Source organism: Corythoichthys intestinalis, chromosome 3 (assembly GCF_030265065.1).
Source record: "Corythoichthys intestinalis isolate RoL2023-P3 chromosome 3, ASM3026506v1, whole genome shotgun sequence".
In the NCBI taxonomy this organism is placed as follows: Eukaryota; Metazoa; Chordata; class Actinopteri; order Syngnathiformes; family Syngnathidae; genus Corythoichthys; species Corythoichthys intestinalis.
In genome coordinates this window covers 35,234,748-35,256,241 of record NC_080397.1, presented here as the reverse complement: position 1 = coordinate 35,256,241, position 21,494 = coordinate 35,234,748, and the positions used below count along the sequence as shown (strand labels likewise).

At 39.2% G+C, this 21,494-nt stretch overlaps 1 protein-coding gene across 8 annotated transcripts in view; it reads right to left on the bottom strand.

The window, feature by feature from the left end:
• fbrsl1 (fibrosin-like 1) overlaps positions 1 to 21,494 on the bottom strand; it is a 532,343-nt gene that overhangs the window by 484,213 nt on the left and 26,636 nt on the right. For 5 of the 8 annotated variants that reach the window (XM_057831195.1, XM_057831197.1, XM_057831199.1 and 2 more), the window contains exon 3: positions 1,291 to 1,681. The exons of 2 other annotated variants lie outside the window; for them this stretch is intronic. In XM_057831195.1, the coding sequence (XP_057687178.1) occupies positions 1,291 to 1,578 (288 nt within the window). In that variant the 5' untranslated portion in view covers positions 1,579 to 1,681. Of the gene's footprint in view, positions 1 to 1,290; positions 1,682 to 15,001; positions 15,032 to 21,494 lie in introns of those variants that run through there. One more of the 8 variants, XM_057831200.1, reaches the window with a different exon arrangement.

Below are 21,494 nucleotides of genomic sequence, written 5' to 3'. Positions count from 1 at the left end.
ACTACCCATGTTAGTCACGCCGGCCTGGTTTCACAGCAATCATAGTTGTTCAGATTTTATCCTCCATTTGGAGTGCTTTTGGTTTGAACTTTTGATCATAGTTATCTTGGCTTTTTCCTCCATTTGGAGCGTTTTATGTTTGTAATTTTCCTCCGTATGGAGCGCTTTTTGTTGGTATTTTTCCTCATCCCCACATGCCAGCGGAAGAACCTCTGTTTTCTCAATAAAAGTTTTTGCCTGAAACTCCGTAGCTGAGCCAGAAATGGTCGTATGTCGAGCAGAATTTTCCCATAAGAATACATTATAATTCCATTAATTTGTTCCACAGCCCGAAAACCTACACTAAATCCTTAATAAATACTGCTGGTACGATTGCAAATACAAATTACACAGAAAAAAAATAAATTATGAATAAAAATAGGAATAATAACAATAATTGTAATAATAATAATAATAATACCTGTATAATGTAACGAATCGGGTTCTAATGTTGAGAATGCGTTTTGGGTTGTGTACTTGACTGCACCGTGTGGCTAACAGAGAGAGAGGACTTTTCACTTTCACTTTTCATGTTCAGCTGCGGCGGACAGTAGGCATGTTGTGTTGCACAAGTTCTGAAATAAATTATTAAAAACCTGACGAAGCTGGGGATTTTTTGGCGATGTTACAATAATAATAATTTTTACCTTAACTTATGAAGATTGGCATGTCGTCAGCTGTAGAAACAAATGGCGAGTCAAATTTTACATCAGATGCCGAAAAGATCGCGTTTCGAAGCGATCGTATGTCAATGCAGCCTTAGAATTAACTGAGACACTATTATGGTGGAAAATTTTGGTAGCATTTTGTTGGTTCATTTTTATTATTTTTTTTTTTTTTTTAGACACCGACACCTTTTCAAAACGATATCTCGATTCTTGGCAGGAGCATATCGATAACCCTTTGGGATGCAAAGTATCACGATATATCACCATTTTGATTGTTTGTCACACTCCTAAATACTAATAAGTCACATAATTGTTCTCTTTAATTTCAGCACATCTAATTGCTTCACACATACATTCATACATACATTAAAGTATATTGTGTTTATTTTTAAATGTTAAACAAAGAGAATGTGTAGTGGGCCTAATCTTCCTTCCATTTCCTGTACGTGTCCTTCACTAGAAAAACTTTGGACATCCCCTTATAGTAGTGGAGAAGGCATTCTACCCCCAAGAGAGCAATAATGTACTTTTTTGTGAGTGCACACATCAACAGACAGGAGGTAATGATGCGTTTCCTGCTTACCTCCAGACAGTCCAGACTGATGAAACTGGCGATAGCAAATCCATCAATGATATCCTCTTCCTGTGAGCTGGACTCCCGTCTCTTCCGCCGGGGGGTGCGCGGGGCTCTGGCAGCCGCTGCTGAGTGCGGACCCCTCTTAGCGTCCCTCCTGGGACTGTGTCCCTCCCTGTCAGAGAACGGGGAGTTGGGGTCAGGGCTAAGGGGGTCCCTGCTCCCTGGCTCCCGCAACCTCCGCACCCTTTCTCGTTTGGGCCGGCATCTACGACCCTTCTTCAATTTCCCATCCATGTTTGAGGAGGGGGGGGGGGGGGCGGGGTGTGAAAGAGGTAGAGGGGGTGGAGTGTCAAACCCAATGCAAACAGAACTCCACGGGAGACGCTGTCTGTCTGCGCTGTGGAATCACAAACAAGACACAGTAGGCAATCCTAGGATGTGCTGCACCGGCTACAGCCGACCGTGTGTGGAAATCTAGCCTTAAACACTCAATGACCTTGAGTAAAATACCTCTCTAATCTCCATTACGACGAGCAAATGTGCAAGTATCAACACACGGGTGGGTGAGAGGAAGGCAAAAACCACACGTTTTGGTCTCGAATCTGCACCGTGTCGAGGAGCTATTCGCTAAAGCAGGTGCAAATTAGCAAGAATAGTTCCAAATCCACGCATTACACTCGCTTACTAACTTTTGTTGCATCGGAACACTGACAGACAGCGCCAATGCCGAACCTCGCTGCGGGGCGCAAACTGTGCAGAAAAATCATGTCGCTGACCGTTGTTGTTTCCCCACCTCCCCGATCCATGATCCAATGTCAGAAACAGCTCGAGATACTATTTAGTCGAGACCGAACGCCTGGTGGGCAACCGAGAAGTGGGGAGGTCCTTCAGTAATCCCGCGTTTGTTGAGTTTTAAACCATTATTCCTCGCTGTGGTTCAAGTGTGGCGTGCTACTTGTGCGCAGTTTATCCCAAACGATCCGAAGCGTCAAACAGCGGTCCAGTGCGAAATCAAACTCCATACGGCTCAGAAGCGGTCCATTCCTGCTTCGATAATGTTGGCTTCCCCCACAAATCCACTCTAGTCCGTCCCTTGGTTGCTCAGTGGCTCGCAGTGCTCTCTATTCGCATAATAAGCGTTTGATAAGAGTCCTTAAAGCGACAGGAGTGATTAAAATCTCTTCTGTCCTCTTAGCATCCTCTGATCCGAAATGAAAAATATATTTCCGACACTTCTGGATCACAAATTACCGTAAAACGGAAGATAAAAAAAAAAAAAAAACAAAAAACAAAAACAATTAAAACAACATTTGGATCCGTCGCCCGCGGGTAATTCTTACACATGGCATTATTTTAGTCCGTCAGTCAGGAGTGATGGCATGTCTTGTATTTCCTCTTGTGTAGTACACACGTATTGTACGCACACACCTATCAGGTTTTGACAAGCTCTCTTTATAATGGTTGGCATGTTGGCCATTATCCCATCCTCTGAGCTTGTTCCCAGGCAGACATCAGAAAATGAAAAGTGGCATCTCATTGTCAGATTTAAAGAAAGGAGAAAAAAATATAATGTCAAAATGTGACACTTTCTCCTGCCATGAGAATGACATTTCTTTTGCTGGTGGGTGCAAGTCCCTAGTGCAACCTATTAATTATAGCAGAGATGATGTAAATTCCTTTCCATTAAACATTTAACTGACCTCTGTAACAGGTTCAACATACTTGTAGTGGGGGCTAGACACTGCAATGGAACTTTAACCTATAGAGTGGTGTGATTTGCAGGTACTCATGTGTTTTTTTTTTTTTTTTTTAAACAACGGTATTTTTTCTCAGCACAACGTTATGCATTGTAACTGTTGTTATAATGATACTGTACAAAAACCCATTCCATAACCACATTTAGCCAAATAAATAAAAAAATAAATAAATAAATAAAAAATCATTGAATTCCGGCGGGAGAAAAAAAAAATGACGGAAATGAAGCATTATTCGTCGAAAGAGCACGAGTGCCCTCTAGTGGAGAAAATAGCTCCTAGTTCGAACAGTGAATGCTGTACTTCCTTAAAGGTTACTATTATGAATTTAAAAGGATCATATCACCGGTTTTCCGTGGTCAATGGGTGCCAAATAAAGACTAGGAGAGAGGTTAAAATTGACGCTTTCGAGTCATGTTGAGGCCAGCGCTCTATGTCGTATACTTCATTTTTTACGGTGCTTTACGTGATTGAATTAGCTGACGTGATCAACGGCAAGGTTGCGTCTGATTGGTATGTTGTAGTCATGTGATTATTGTTGCAGCGTCTCATTGGTGAAATTGGTTGAGCTACTCTTGGCATCGCTGAGAAAAAAAAATGTTGAATAAAGAGGAAAAATGTAACGACTTCTGTGTAGCCCAAAGTAGCAGAGTAAGAGTAATGTTTTTTTCTTCACAAATTTACTCAAGTAAAAGTAAAAAGTATGGCTTGGTAAAACTACTCTTACAAGTACATGTAACGTGGAACTACCCACCTCTGGTGCTAAGAACCCCAAGAGAGCACCAGAGGTAAATGTGTCCAGCGTATTTGCGTATCAAACTATGACCTATTAGACCCTGTGTGTGTATGTGTGTTTTTTGTTGAGCCATATTTCCTTGGCATAATTAATAGATTAGTATATGCAACTGTTTGCCAACTGCTTGTAGTTTACCGAATTAGAAGACTAAATGTGTCCTGTAAGGGTAAAACAATCGATCTGGATCGAGTTTTAGATTTGTTTAGCACAACAGGATTGTAATCGAACAAAACGCAAAACTTCGATTTATACTGTGATCTTTTAGATATACCATTTTGTTAAAATGAGTGGTTATAATTTAATGTTTGAAATGTTCCAGCAACAAATATGTCCGAAACATCAAAACTGCTTTGTATTTCATTTATGTATTTCATTGATTTAGCTGAAATGGAACGGATAATGTTAAATATGTGGATATCGTATTAAAGCAACACTAGGTAACTTTTCAACATTTATAAAATATTTTCATAATATTTGTGATGATATGTCGACTCAAAACTAGTTGAATGACACCTCTTTTATATCTTGAAGGGGTATGTATCGCTTTCACTGGCACTAATTAACTTTGAGAAGGATAGCAGGAAACCTGCCACACAAAAAAGCTACGAATGTGCTGACTGCTTGATCGTATATGTCACTTCCCTCTTTCCCCAATCATTTCAAAGACGGAAGTCGATGCTAACACTTTCGCGGGAATTCTCCAACGATGGCAGAGCAACAAGAGACAAAAAGTTTTGTCCGAAGAGAAAAAAAGAAAGGGAGTTTACCAGAATATACAGAATAAACATTGGCCCGGCTATCACTCGCTGGCGTCAGCGCTGACGAGTTTGGGTGGGGTGTGGTGGGGGTTGGGGGCTATAGTCACACTAAGCCACATAGTTGCTAACCGTCATTTTCTATTGTTTAGCCACAACTGGATTCATTACCTTATTACCATAATTTCCCGAATATAACGCGCACTTTTTTTTCCCCAAAATCAACTTATAAAATCATGGTGCGCATTATAAACAGGTACATGGATGAAGACAGAAAAAAAAAAATATATATATATATATATATATATATGTATATATATAAAAACGGATTTTTTTTTTTTTTTTTTTTTTATTGACACGACCACGTTGTGTTGAAGAAACATATGCGGCGATCCGTTGCCGACCATTACGGTACGTGACGTCATCATTTTGTTTCGGTAATACTTCACTCTGATCGGCCGAATGATTTCGTCTGTGTTAAATTCTGCTTTTTTCACTCTTCATAAAGCACAGAATTTAGTTTCTCGAACTCATTTGAGTCAACGTTTATTGCAGCTCCGCAACTCGGACCATAACAAACGTAACAACACAGACTTCCTGTGTGTGTCCGTCAACTATATCTGTCCCTCGGGAAACTCAAACCCAAATAACAATAGTTCCTATTGTTACTGTCGTGTCGACAGTGATGAGCTCTCTCAGATTTCCGACTTACGTTCTCACTTTCATTTTACTGTATCAATCTATGGAAGAAACATTTATTCATCGTGATGAAATGAGCAAGTTATACAGCAGCCTTTAAAAGACAAGTCACATCTGTTTTGTTTTCTCCTAGATTCTGGTAAGTTGGAGAAGTTGTCAAATCATATTATTACCGTAAATATTGTCAGTTTATGGTAATGTTTTGAACTACCAATATGCTATGCTTGTGCTGTGTTTCACCAGTCAGTAAAATGACATTTCTGTATCTGTACATAAGCTGTTTTGTTGTATTCTTCTACAGTATTTATTGGTGCTAAAAGTAGGGTGCGCTTTATAAACGGGTACAATAATTTTCCCTAGATTTTACAAGTAAATTTGGGGTGCACATTATACACGGGTGCGCCTTATATTCGGGAAAATACGGTACTTTTCGTCCTTCACACAGCCGATGGAAACAGAAATGTTATTTAATCCACCTGCAGGCGACCATCATGATTTTATGACACGATGCAGGTGTGCGCTGGTCCTAATGGGAAACGCATTCTTCCTTAAGGCTAAACATTACCGCGTTTGTCCACCGGTATCGCTAAAATGGACCCAAACTGAAGAGTTACCAAGTCTTGCCTTAAATCGAGCTGATGCACTTGAGTCTAATCATGGCAGACTTTGTAAGATCGGCAAATATTGTATTCTTTCACACAAAACAACGGCAAACAAACAAACTGCGGCCGTGGCGCAGTTGGTAGCTAGAGTTGTTCTGGGACCGAAGGGTCAGCGGTAAAGATGTCCGATCACGTCATTTTCAAAGTATTGGAATTGGCAAAAAAATATCTGACATGTCTTTTTTTAGTATATTTTTTAATAAAATCGTTTTCTAATTTTATTTAACATTACAGACATAATGTGTTACACTCTTCCAGAGTCTTTAGTTTAAGTTTAAGGTAGGGTTATCACATTTATCGCGTTAACGGCGAGAATTAATATTTTTTACATTTATCATGTCACAATATTTAACGCAATTAACGGATGCGCTGCACGACCCACTCACGCATTGTCGCGTTCAATCTATAAAGGCGCCGTTTTACCCATGCAGTATATAGTGCTAAAAGGCAGCGTAAAATGAGTAGAGTGGATTTTGGCAGCCTTTGGAGCCTTTTTTTAAATGGTTAAAGCCTTACAATTCCTCTCCCAACGATTACAATAATCGTGGTAAGCAATGTGGGGAAGAAAGGTAGTAGTTGATCTTTTTCTTAACACCCTATGTTATTTCCCAACGCAGAGAAGATATATCAATTGGTACCACGGCGCACAGTCATGGTTGCACTTCCCATCATGCATTTGGACAGAAGTTAAATGGCTACAGTATCATTTACTGAAAGCTCAACAAATACACTAGATGGCAATATTTAGTCACAATATACAAAGTTACATTTATCCTTTAAGAATTACAAGTCTTTCTATCCGTGGATCCCTCTCACAGAAAGAATGTTAATAATGTAAATGCCATCTTGAGGATTTATTGTCATAATAAACAAATACAGTACTTATGTACTGTATGTTGAATGTATATATTCGTCCGAGTTTTATTCATTTTTTTCTTAATGCATTGCCAAAATGTATATGATCGGGAAAAATCATCGGGAATGATTGGAATTGAATCGGGAGCAAAGAAAAAAGCAATCGGATCGAGAAATATCTGGATCAGCAGATACTCAGACTAAAACGATCAGGATCGGATCGGGAGCAAAAAAACATGATTGGAACAACCCTAGTCAGCGGTTTGATTCCCGGCTACGACTGCCCACTGTCGGAGTGGCTTTGGGCAAGGCACTGAACCCTAATCTGTCCCCAATGGGTTGGCAGCGCCTTGCATGGCAGCAGCACCATTGGTGTGTGAATGTGTGGCTGAAAGGGTAAATGTGTGCTAATGTAAAGCAGTTTGGGCATAGTAACCATGTAGTTAAATGCGCTATATAAGTACTCTTCATTTACTATCATGAAATTGGTGATTTACATCCCTACTTTGCAGTAATGAAGCCTCTAACATCGCTTGAGCTTAACATGGGTTCAATAAATACACACGTCAGATGGTGGATATCGTTGTTGCCTATTTTGAGAATGTTCGGTCAATGATTCATCCTCTCTCTTAAGTGGACATCGGCCTGCCTCATTGTCGATGAATTTGATCGTCAAGACTCATTGTCCAATCTTAGCAACCCTACTTTCAAATCCTCATTTGTCTCAGAGTCCAGCTGGTGTGACAGTTGATAAGCCTAAAGAGCTCATATAAAAATGTTTATCACGATTGTAGTGAGTATAAGTGGTACACAGGATGGATGTTTTTAATTATCTTTCTAAAATCGTTGCAAGCAACAGGAAATAATCGTTTTAGTCAAGTTAATCATTATTTCATTATCACAGTACTGAAAGGAGGGAAGCAAAATAATGAGAACAGCGATGACATATTTAGGCAGTTAGTGTGCTGGTTCCTGAGAGGGAAATTTCTTTTATGGATTGAATCCTCTGTAAAACAGCAGAGAAACACATCAAGATGCAAAACGAAACTACTTTTATGCTAATACAGATTGCTGTGGGGTAAATTATCCCCAGCACTGTAGGTGATTAAACTAGATTTGACAGTTAGTGAGTGAATATGATGAAGAGGTTCTGATACACCGCTGAGTCAGGTCAAAGAGTGCGCATCTCCAAATGCTACTTGTCCGTGCTTTGATGTTCTTGCCTGCTGGCTCCGGCACAAGATCTGCCACGTTTATCAAAATACCCGTATGCTCTGTAATCTTCCATGATGTTACTTTAGAGAACAATAGCCACATGAATAGTGTATCAATCTTTTAGCAAATGGACTTTTAGGGAAACAGACAAGATAGTTCTCATGTTACGCTAACCTCTGTAACCACTGTGAATCAAACCTTACCCCGAACAGCTTTGTAAAAACTAATTCGGTAAGGGGATTTAAGAAATGAGGGAACAGGTATGGTGAGTGGGCCATGGAGGAGAAGGAAGAGATTACCTCTGTTTCTTCAATGCAACTATTTGCTTTGAGCTTAATCCATAGCTAGAGACTCTGAGCTCCCACATTGCAGCCATTCAAAACACTAGTCTCTTTGAAATGCTTAGACTTGGTTGTGCTGCAAACTGAGAGGAGGAAGCCTGTCATGCTTGTATGAAATTAAAGCATTAGAATAGGCTTTCCCATTCCCAGGGTTTTTTATCACTGCATGGCCAATTTGCTTGATGCTAAAACAGTTACGATACGAAAGATAGTTGCAAAATTATGATTTGTAGATTTAGGACTGATATTGAGGGACCTCAAGCAAGTGTTATCCTTCTCCCAACCCTCCTTATATAAATCTATAAACATGGCCATCACGTTACACACAATTCAGCAGGAAAACACAAGTAAACTAAAGCAAGACATTGTCGCAATAAGTCACCGAGTTGGCTGCCTTGTACAGTAATTTGTACACAGTTAGAAAGCAGCATATAAAGGCCAAAAATCCACAATTCACTTATAGTGTAAACTAGTGGGTTTTAGTCTACTGAGCAGAGCTTTCACCAGGCACTAATTGTGATATTGTCTGCCAACTACAGAATGACTGCGAGAAATAAATTACGAGGTTCAGTAACTAAAAGTATTCTGCAGGATTAGGAAAAATTGCAGTTTAGAAAAACATGGCCTTATGTGAACTCTTTAATGGCCAAATTGAAAAATGCTCCATGCAGAAATACACATCCAAAATCTCACTTTATAAACACCTATTTTGCACTTTTTGTGTTAAATCTAATGCTCAAAGGGTTAGCAGAAGTGTTACGGATGGGGAGTAATTTTTCCTTTTGTTCAGGTATGTATGTTTTTCCTTTCACTTTATACTGGTTTATGTTGGTTTTCACCTGCATTTTTCCTTTTGTTCAGTAGTCTCCACCTGTGTGATCACAGAAGGGCTCCACAGCTGGAACCACTTCCTCGTTAGTTAATCACCCAATCATCTGTTCGTCCTGCCACTATATAAGTTGAATTGTTTGCTTGGTTCAGGAGAGGTGGTGGCAGCTCTCAATTTGGTTGTATTGGTTTGTTGAAGCCTGTTATGTTTTGACTTTGATTCTATTTGTTTCAGTTTGCTTTCTGCCACTTGTTTATTAATGATCTCTTTTGTCTTTTTTCTTTAGGTTGGCGCAGAGCACAGAGGTAGGGACTTTAGCTATACACCTGCAGGTATACATCGTGTCTCTCTGTATTAGTCCATTAGATAGAGCGGCAACACCATCCATGTATTTTGGGGCACAATAGGGAATGGGACGTACTACGTCATTGTTTGGACCCGCCTCCATGCTGGCAATATAATTCACTTCCGGGCCGGCAGAGTCAATGCGGATTGTAACGTGTGATAGTGCTAAGCTAACTCTTTCGGTGTTTTAGAAAGAAAATATGGGTGCTTTATTGTTGCGTTACCGGGTGCAACAGCGTCTCCTACGACAAAAAAAGGGGTGAGGAAAAATGGACTCACTTTTCACCGTTTTCCTGCATGGAGGACCAAATATCAGATCACGAAGGTACGACGGATGGCTGGATTGCAGCGGTTCGTCGGAAAAGCATTTCTTATGATCATATTTCTGCTGGAATGAGAGTGTGTTCCTGTCATCTCTACTCTTGTAAGTTGAACGATTTATCCACTTTTGGTTTCAATACGTTTTTGTTTTTTTACACCGTTGTGTAAATCTGCCTCGGTAGCAATGCTCGCCTACTACGACTCCCCTACCTGTTGTGTTCCTAGGTAAACCTGCTGACAACACATCCCGATTGGTCACCATCTCTCTTCTTGGATCATTTGACAAAGAAAATTTGTTCAATGGAGTGGTTCCATTTGTCCTGTGTCGGACTCAAACAAGCCCCTGCAGCAGACGCCATCTGGGTCTGCCCTTCTCGTCGATGAACTGCGGGCTTTTAACTTGTGAAAATGCAAGAACTTTAATGCACATATTTATTCTGCCTGGCTATTTAACTATGGCCAGTGACGTTTTTTTTTTTTTTTTTTAACCACTTTGACAAAGACACCTTTCATTGTAATGTTGAATTTATATATTCTATTATTATTTTTAAATTATAATATTCTTATTTGCACTTATGTAGACTTTAGACTGTCAATTCAAATAGTGTTGGAAAAGTTGCAATACCTAAAATAGAAATGCAAGAACTGTAAAGTACATATTTATACACCTTTATTTACCTAAGGCGACTGGATGTTTTTTAACTGCTTTGAAAAATACAGGTTTTGTTGTGATCTTGTATTTATATAGTATATAGCTTTTTATAATGTATTATGTATTATAATATTTGCTGCCCCCTGCCAGAGTGTGGGCCATTTTGTACTAAAATGATTTTAAACTGTCAGTTCAAATACTGTGTTGGAGACTAGTACTTGCAATACTTAAAATGGAAATGCAAGAACTTTAAAGCACATATTTATCCTGTCTGGCAATTTACCCAAGGCCAGTAAATAGTGTTTTAAACTGCTTTGACAAAGACACGTTTATTGTGATCTTGTATTTGTGTATTATAATTATATAATATTTGCTGCCACCGTCAGAGGGTGGGCCTTGTTTGCACTAATTTAAAGATTTTAAACTGTCAATTCAAATATCGTATTGGAGAAATTGCATTAATTGAAATAAATCTATTGCAACTTATCAGTCCCAGTTCTTGTCTACAACACTGTCCAAAAATTGTCAATGCATATTCCAAATAGAATAACAAAATTAAGTCACCTGACTTTGTAATTATTACACCTGTTTATTATGAAGACCTGAAGTAAACAACAAGCAGTTACAGTTTGTCAAGAAGTTGTTCAAGTCATGTTTTGGTATTCATATTTTATTGACTTTTCATAACACTTGGGATCGTGTTTGTAAGAGCAGAGCAAACTGAAGTTTCAGCGTGCACTCTTCGCCTTTCCAACCTCTCAACGCTCCGATGTGGTGCGCTTGACCTCAGAATAACCCAAGAAGAGATATGGTGACCAATCGGGATGTGTTGTCAGCATTTCATATGCAGGTTTTCCTAGTAACACAACAGGTAGGTGATGAGGAGGAGTAGGTTAGCATTGCTACCGAGGCAGATTTACACAACAGTAAAGAAAAAAACAAAAACAAAAAACGTATTGAAACCAAAACGGATAAATCGTTCAACTTACAAGAGTAGAGATGAGGGGAATACACTCTCATTCCAGCAGAAATATGATCATAAGAAATGCTTTTCCGACGAACCGCTGCAATCCAGCCATCCGTCGTACCTTCGTGATCTGATATTTGGTCCTCCATGCAGGAAAACGGTGAAAAGTGAGTCCATTTTTCCTAACCCCTTTTTTTGTCGTAGGAGACGCTGTTGCACCCGGTAACGCAACAATAAGCACCCATATTTTCTTTCTAAAACACCGAAAGAGTTAGCTTAGCACTACCACACGTTACAATCCGCATTGACTCTGCCGGCCCGGAAGTGAATTATATTGCCAGCATGGAGGCGGGTCCAAACAATGACGTAGTACGTCCCATTCCCTATAGGTGCCTGTCATGGTAGTGTTCTAGTTTGGGGGTTGTTATGGGTTCTAGTTTTAGTTGGGGGTTTTGAAACTGTTTATTTGGTGTTTGCTGCATAGTGCAGGGGGTTGGGTAAATGTTTGTATGCTCTGTGTCCATTGCCTTTTTTTTAATTTTCTGTTAAATAAACTTTTTATTTGCAATTTTGATTTATCACTGCCTCCTCCTTGCACACCTGCCGTCTTATGTTACGCTCGCGGCCCCTGACCACCAGGGGTACTGTAACCAGTGTTGTTAATAACGGCGTTACAATATAACGGCGTTACTAACGGCGTTATTTTTTTCAGTAGTGGGTAATCTAATTAATTACTTTTCTCATCTTGGCAACGCCGTTACCGTTACTGAGGACGGAAAGGCATGCGTTACTATGCGTTACTATATTGGTCGAAAAGTCTGAGGGAGACGGACTCACCGAGACGACAGAGCAGAGCAGGAGTAGGGAGGAGGCAAGAAACTTGTGACGCCGAGCAAACGCGATGCTAAGTAGCTCCAATAATACATGTTGTAGCCGATAGCTAGTACAAACTACGCCCGCATGTTATGGTAGATATGGTAGACATGGTAGATATCCCGTGTGCTGTATATAGATATAACTAGATGCAAAATGACAGCCGCCATCTTAAAGCAGTAGGCTTTTTAGGACGGCTCTGTTGTAGAGAACCTTCCTCGCGAACCTAAGTAATTTTTTATCTAAAATACTTCTAAATCGGCAAAATCTTGACTTGAATCTATCTTTAAATGATGAAACAGTTTTAAAACTTTCATATGTCGAAAGTAGAGAGAAGGGAACTAATGCAATAATGGGAGCAATTTTAACAACTTTTAACAGTTGATTCAGGGTAAAGGGTAAATTAGGGTAAAGAATTGGGCTCGGGCCAATTGTACCAAAAACCTCCACAAAAAACTTCACATAGTGTGGCCAATGTTTTTTTTTTTTTTTTTTTTTTTGGAAAAAAAAAAAAAAAAAAAAAAGTAATTATCACCAATTACTTTGCCAAGTAACTGATTACTCTTACATTCAGGTAATTGAGTTAGTAACGCAATTACTTTTTGGGAGAAGTAATTTGTAACTATAATTAATTACTTTTTTTCAGTAAGATTAACAACACTGCTCGTAACAAGAAGGAAAGGCTAAGCCAGGGGCCGGGAACCTTTTAAATGAGAGAGCCAAAAAAACATGCATTTTTAAAATTAGATTACAGTGTAGATGTGTACATGGATACACACACAATCACCCAGTATAGTGTACGAGCTGCAATTGGCTGGTAACAAATTCAGGGTTTACCCCATCTAATGCCCATAGTTAGCGGAGATAGGCTCCAGAAACCTGTGACCCTCGTGAGGGTAAGCGGCTGTCTGAATCTGTTTTGTGAGCACTATTATTTCCGTGTTGTTTTTGAATACTTCACTCAGCACACATGTGCGAGAGAGAGAGAGACAGTGCTTGGCTGCTTGCTTTGTGAGCTGTTGCCACTTTTATGATTGAAATAAATTTTTCGAAAGCAACAACAAAAGCCTAATGTCATTACTTGGGACATTTCAATATCGTTGCTGCTCATGGTTTCGCGCACACAAAAGCAGTTGAGTCTCACCGTAGCTTTTCTAAATTGAGTTAACCACCAAGAAGGGAAATGTCTTGAATTAGTGATTTTAAAAAAGTGTCACTCATTTAGAATCAGTTTTTGCGTTGTGCACTTACCACTTGATCATAAGTGGTGATAGATCGACTGATAAAAGCATTTTAAATGATATCGGATATCGGCATCTGTTTTTCATGATCGGTTTTGACCAATATGCATGTTGCCTTCAAAATGAATGTAGAAGCCTTCTGCCTTTGTATAAGGGCTGGTCACATCTTAGCAGAGCAGTTATGCTTATTGACCATTAGATGTCTCCAAATTAAGACGCTTGGGATTTGTTATGTGAGAAGATCATTTATTTTCATAGTGCAAAAATTAAATGATAAAGAATTGTAAACTTAATATAGTGGTGCAGTATACGCACTTTTTTCCATTACTTCAGTTGAAGTTGTTCTCTTATTTTTCTCAGAATGTTTATTTGGAATGTTTATTTGGTAAACCTTGAAGTTGTTACATTTATCATAACTAAAGCATCCATTCGGGCATCGCATTATGTAATTAGCCATAATATGTTAAGCCCACGATTGCATATATCGGTATCGGTTTGATATCGGTATTGGATTTTTGGAGTCGGACAATATCGGGATATCGGTTAAAAAGTATTTAGCCGATAACTCTAGTAAATACATTCATGGTGTGGCGTCACGCATATTTGCTGGAAGCAGAGACCAAAACCATGGGGACGTGTGCGTAACAGTAGCCGACACACATGGAGCCTCCCGTACAGTTGTTTCGTGACTGCATTTTCATGATTTTAATTCCCTGCACTTTTTCAATAACTCCAATTTGCACAGCATTGAGCTGGGAGGGGCCAGCCGCCAGTCCGCCGCTGGGTAAGTGTGTGGAGGCAAACAGGCATTCTCGCTAAACATTTCGGAGTCTCGGAAAGCCAAGTCTCTAACGCCCGTCTCCGTGCCATCCGCAATGGGCAGATCACAGATGTGCTCTATAAACATCTGTAAATAACTCATCTTTTAAATTCTCCGCAAAAATTAAGATTTTTTTTCCCCTCATTGTCGCAATACTTTGGTCGGCTTCATTTTTGGCATTTAGTTTGGCCTTCAAAATTTTGGATACACACATTTTAGCAGTGCATAGTTGTGTTAGATTTATGCACTAAAATACTCCAGTTTAGATAAACATACTGTTTGGCTCAGATATCTTAGTTCATTTCACTAGCTATCTTGGATGAGTTACTATAAGAGTGGAAAAGAAAATAAGTGTGTGGATTGATGCCTATAGGGCTGTTGGCTGTCTCCTCAACACATCATGGAGTAATTCACTTGTATGGTAGCAATTTATGGAGAGACCCAACAAGAAACCTGCCTGGGGCCTCAAACAACAAGTGCTCTCTCAGGAAGCTGCAGCCAGCCTTAGCATTGCCCAGTCTGGGTACTGCAAACCACAGCATGAAAAATTAACCTGCTCACTCCACAGAACGGCCTCACATATCCTTCCTACCTGACAGCCTTCTCGAACACTCTCTTCATCTTGCTTTTGCTCCTTCTACATCTTTTTATCAGCCTTTCTAACGATTCCTTTTTCAATCTTGTATTCCCACTCCCTACGTACATCAGCTGTGTTATGTTTATATGTAAACGAGTCAATGCTGTTGATGTACTCTTCAAAACCCAGAGTTGTTTGTTAAATGTTAAATTTAATCTTTTATATATGTTCTGGATAAGAATGAACCTACCAGTAGTTTATTTGTTTCAATTTTCGAGCTTTTTTTTTACTCATTTGCTTAAAGATGCTCTGCCATTGGCTGGTAGTGCTATACTCAAATGATCAATTAGTCTTTATTAACAGACTCTGTACCACGATCAATAAAAGTGTCTATATTTCAACCTCTTCTTAAAAAAATGATCATTTTAAATTAGACGTTGAAGTTAATTATAGACCAATATCCAACCTCCTTTTTGGTCTTGGATTCTTAAGATAATGGTTGCCGAAGAGTTACTTTTCATGAAGCAATGCTTTATTTGAAAACTAGGAAATCTGCACAGTGAATAGGCACTTGTGTGGTCACCCCCACACCCTAATCCACCTCGGCCAGTGGGATAATATGTGAAATATGTTTAAGGTAACAAATATGCATTAAACATATTGATTGAACCCTTTAACACCTAAGCCTATCTTGGCCGAATTTGCATGCCTTAGATGTTGCCTATATATTTCAAAGAAAAAATTGTTCACAATGGCCCGGTTGGGTCCCTTTTTTCAGGACACCATAACCTTCATGTCCAAACTGTTGTTTTCCTCACTGACCAATTGTAATCAACATTTTGGACCCAAAAAGACATAAAAAAAATCCCAAAATCGTTTTTCAAAATGTGTAATGTTGATGTCCCATTGACAACCAAACATGCTCAACCCACTGTTTTGAAGCTTGATAATATTTATTCGACTTGTTAGGATAAACATTCAATAGAAAAAAAATAAGACAATAGTTTTATGTTTGACAGTTCATCACAAACAGCAGGTGTGGTCATAGGCGTTTTTGGCCTTTACACATACTATGGTCAAAACAGGTTATATACAGTGCAAAATGAAAAAAAAAACAACAACAAAAAAAGGTATACGTATATATATCATCTAACACAAAAATGGTTTGGAGGATATCTCTGTGAGTTTAGGTATTGTACCCATCACCTTATAAAAACATGTACATGAAATGAAGCTTCTCGAACACACATCTATATACAAATGGAAAAGATAGTGAAGAAAAAAAATTCAATATAACATTGAAAAAATTCTTTTCAAAAATATTGACAAAAAACTAGTTAGTTCAGTTTTTTTTGGGTCTGCAACACAAAGTTTCCTCTTGAACAGGACACAGAGCTACGTCTTCGTCACACACAACGTCACACAGCCTACTCTTCTGCCGCATGCGCACTGCTGTCAGCCTGTCGCTTTTCTAACTCGCCAACTCATCCGAAGAAAACAACGACGAATACGGCTGATCGTCTTCCTTGCGCTAAATTTAGTTTTCGATTCATTCCACACGTTTCAAAGTCGCTCGCTCAATCCAAACGGCTGTGCTCGCTTTGCATGCCTCCCTTTCCTTAGATGGCGCCTCGCTCTGCAATTTATTAAAAATATTCACATTAGGTTCCTCCTTTTTGACCTCACAACGGCTGGATCCTGGGATATGTAGTCTTTAGTGGTGCTTTTTGGTTTTGAAAAAGGACAAGAAATGATGGAACTATGGACATAAACAAATGGTCCATTTATGAGTTCAATAAAACTATAAAACTCAAATGACATTATCTCCCGTTATACTTGGTCAATTGACTTCAAATAAAAACTGGTGTAGACATCAACTTCCGCACTTTCAAATGAGACCAGCCAGCAGCATGTGTGTGACGTAATTACAGCGTGACGAAGCTTCAAAGATGATATGCGTAAACGCGTCGCTGCCGACACGTTCGATTTTAAAGGGTTAATGCATGATTCAAAGGGTTTGATAAATGGTAGTTACGTACAGGTAGTCGCCGGGTTACGAACGAGGTCAAGTGCTAGGCTGCCGATGTAACCCGAATTTCCGTGTAAATCAGATTTAACCCTTTGAGTAACTCTAAATACAAAATAACTGTCCAAAAAAATGTAGTATACATCATATTGATGAGATCAAGTAAAAAATAAGATACTGTGAGGTACGTTGTGAGGTACACTCTTCTACTCACGAGTAAGTCGGTTTGCGGAGAGAAAAAGGGGCTGTGGAAAGAGTAGTGAGGCGAGACAGGGGGAATATCGTGACCTCTCAGGTCGCCTCTCTTAAAGCGAGCCTGCCGTCCGAACTCAAAAAGACTGGCTCGGGACTCGCAGGGAGGTCGGCACTGGGGGAGAAGCAGCAGCGGCAGCGGCAGCAACAACATGAGAACAAGGAAGGGGGAAGCCTGAAAAAGGCGCATTGTCTGCGGCCAGGGAAGAACCGGAGGTTGAGGGGAGGGTCATGACTCCCCCGAGCCGAAAAGGCCGCTTCTTGGGCGGACACAATTAAACCGGAGATGACAGCGGGTGGCTGCTTGAGCCCAGTCCGAAAAAGGCACTTTGTCGTCGGTCAGAGGAGAATCGGAGGTTGGGGCGGGCGTTATGACGCCCCCAAGCCGAAAGGGGGACATCTCGGGCGGACACATGGGAACCGGAGATGGCAGCGGGTGGGACCTGACACCGTCAAGAACTGCAGGACGGTGGTGACGCTGCTGGGGAAGGAGGCATGGCAAGAACTACATCCTGTTTACACAACTAAAAAAATAAAAAAACACGACTGGAGACAGAAGGGCGTACGAGATTTTAGTGTCGTAAAGTCGAAATTGCAAAAGTCGGGTATGTCGTGACTTAGGGACTACCTGTATTTATGGTTGGACCACGCTAACGTCCACATCTCATGTCATTTTAGCCCCTCTCATTTCTAATAAATGGGATGTCCATCACCATCAGTAGCATCCAATAAGTTCATTTGAAATCCTTTTAATATACAGTACATAGCACTTCATGGTCAAGCACTATAGTGCCTTAAATAAATTGTTTTGCCTCATCAACCGAGTAGAATTCTACACTTCTAAGGTTTAAGATTACATGTCGTTAGAGTGCTTGCTCATGTGGGCTGCATTTGCTTTTCTCATTTGCAAGTTTATAAAGTGTATGAGTGTGTTTATTGACCTGCTCAATGTGTAAAGTGGCTTGAGATAAATTTTGTGGTGAATTGGCACTGCAAAAATAAATTAACTTGACTAACATAAACATGTCAGTGGCCAATGAGTAGCTCACCAAAAGTGATCAATTGAAAAAGAGGAAGCAAGAAGAGGTGAGTAAGGAAACTGGTAATTGCAAAGTAGTGAGGTGTCAATAATTGAAGACGTAGAGTTGTAAATCTAAGTGCCTTTAGATATTTCTAACCACTTGGGTGCAAAGTTTAATCAAACAGAAGGATTGACTCTAGAGCTGCGAGGATGAGAGTGCTGAATTTATTGGCAGCCATCGGACAAGCTGTGGGCTTTTTATTGCAGGCATCATTCAGCTGAAATTAGCGGTGTGACCTGCTATTTTAGTGAAATACTTGAGCACAGAAATTGATGTGGCTAAATGTCATGTTAAATGTCACGATATAAAGCAGTTGTTTCTTAGAATGATTACTCACTACTTGGCTACCTCCTGTAGGCTCTCTTCATTCTTTAGATCCTTTCTTATTGACTCGCATTCCACAGCAATTTAAGTGAAATTGGATTCATTTGTTTTTGTAATCTGATTGTCTCTATGTTGCTTATCAATTACATTTATCAAAAATAGTGTCAAACTCCTACTGCTGCTTTGGGCAATGGAAACAGTATGAATGTAACATTACACAGTTGGGGGACCCTGGTTTTCAGATTTATACAGATAGTAAAACATTCAGTGAGTTGGAGCTGTCAAGCATCTACATCTTGTCTTGCTCACAATAATGATGCAGTGTATGACAGTTAAGCATAGTAAGAATATCTCAATACCGGACAAATTTACAATCATTGACTTCATAATGTATTGACGTGACACATTCGCCATTTACTGCGTCACGCCGTCTCACTCTGCACTTCATTTATTAGCAGTCGGTCACATGCAGCGATCGAACACCGGATTTAGGTTGAAAAAGTTCGAAAGCTGTACTGCAAACAAGCAAGAAGGATTGTCTCTGGAGTAAAGTGTCCGAACATCAATGGGATAAATTAGCCGCTACAGCATTGGCATTCTAATTCACAATATTTACGTAAAATAAATGTTACCTGCATATTTTTTTTTTTGCTTTTAACCAAGATTCAACACTCTTATGTCCATATCTATAAAGAATTCAGGGGTTTAATTATTCATTCACAAGAATTTTCAGCAGAAAAAGCTTTGTTTACATATGGCGGCCGCTAATTTCCTTACTGACTAGCCTCATAGTTCGCAATATTTACGTAAAATAAATGCTACCTGCAGTTTTGTTGTTGTTGTTGCTTTCAACCAAAAATCAAAACTGTTTTACGTCCATATCTATAAGGAATTCAGGGATTTAAGCATTTATTCACAAGAATTTTCCACAGAAAAAGCTCATTGGTTACATATGGCGGCAGCTAATTTCCTTACTGATTAGTCTCACAGTTCGTAATATTTAAAAAAAATTATGCTACCTGCACGTTTTTTTTTTTTTTTGCTTGTAACCAAGAACCGAGACCATTTCATGTCCATATCTTTAAAGAATTCAGGGATTTAAGCATTTATTCCAAGAACTTTCAAAAGAAAAAGCTCTTTCTTTACATATGGCTGCCACTAATTTCCTTACTGACTAGCCTCATAGTTCGCAATATTTATGTTAAAATAAATGCTAGCTGCATGTTTTTTTTTTTTTTTTGGTGTTTTTTTTTTGCTTTCAACCAAGAATCGAGACCGTTTTACCTCCATATCTATAAAAAAAATTCAGGGATTTAAGCATTTATTCACAAGAATTTTCAAATAAAAAAGCTCTTTGTCTGTATTTCCTTTCTGTCAGCTTAGACGGAGATAGGCCCCCTATGAATCGGCCCTGCACCCCGTCTCCCGTCAATACATTATGAAGTCTATGTTACAATATAACAACTAACATAAAAAACAATTACACGCGCAGACAGTATGTGTGGAAATTGTCTCTGAAAAGAATATCTGCCAGTGTAGGATCATCTAATGATGTTGAAATGTGTGGGTTGGGGGGCTGGGTGGGGTGTGGGGGGGTCATTTCTGGCAACGGTAGAGCAGAAGGCCAATAAAATGGAGTGCATGCTTTGTCAAAAAGTCCCCAAGCATCAAGAATTAAAAGTCAGTTTTACACATACAATAGTCCCCCTCAGTAAAGTATAGGCTGAAGTAGATTTTAAATCATTGTACAGTATTAGGCAGAAACAGATTTGTGAATCATTGTAGAGTATAATATTTTTAGTTATGTTTTATATTGGATAGTTTTTCATTTGGGGTTTTTAAAACTAATGTTTTTAAAGCTATTTACGTCACACTGTTTACACTTAAAGACTATAGTATTTAGTCTTCAATTTATCTGAGAAGCATGTTTTTGAAATACAAGAGGAAGCCAGACTTCCTGAAATAAAAACATATAAGCACTGGGGAACATGCCAGAGCACAGATTCAAATCCCCCAACATCAGAGCTGTAATGCAGATGTTCTAAGCACATGGCTGTGATGTCACCATTTCTAAGGTAATGTTAATTAATTAATACATACTGTAAGGCTTGAAAATTTTAAATTAACAGAGTGTAGACCATCAAATGTGCTTTACAAAGAGAAGAAAATACTCTGCACGACAGTACACTTATGATACAATGCACCACACAAGATAGTGCACTTTGCTTTTGTGCAACATTGGCACACATTATCTCAGTGAGTAGTCAAGAGTCAAACAGCAACAGAGAGGCTTTGAGAAAACCAAACAAATGACTAGAGAATCAACAATGGGCTGACTGAAAGCTAAAATGCCATAAAAATGAGTTTGTATTGAAATAGAACGAGAAGTTATGAGAAGGATCGTTGTACTGAGCTTCTTTGTAAAGCTCCCCTGGCTTTCACAAGGCTCTTGATTATCCAACAGCAGCCCAGTGATAAAACACACTCATAGACACAGGCTGGATTTGCATGTAAAGAGACTGAGCTTTTCATATAATGTAGGATATCTACTCCAGCAAATAAAGGAACATGATGCTTTCTATTACAGTTTTAACGCTTCTTTAATAACATATTTGCCCTTATGGGTCAATTTATTAAACTGCATTTATTTTTAATCTGTATCATCAATCACTAACAAATGATTAATTACCTTAGAATTTGTGCATCTAACCTTTTAATCAACACACTTTAGAGAAGAAAGAAACATGCCAGCTTCATTTATCTCAGAGTTTCGAATGTAATTACTGTGATGGAGCAGTTTAACGATACAAAAATAGATGCATAC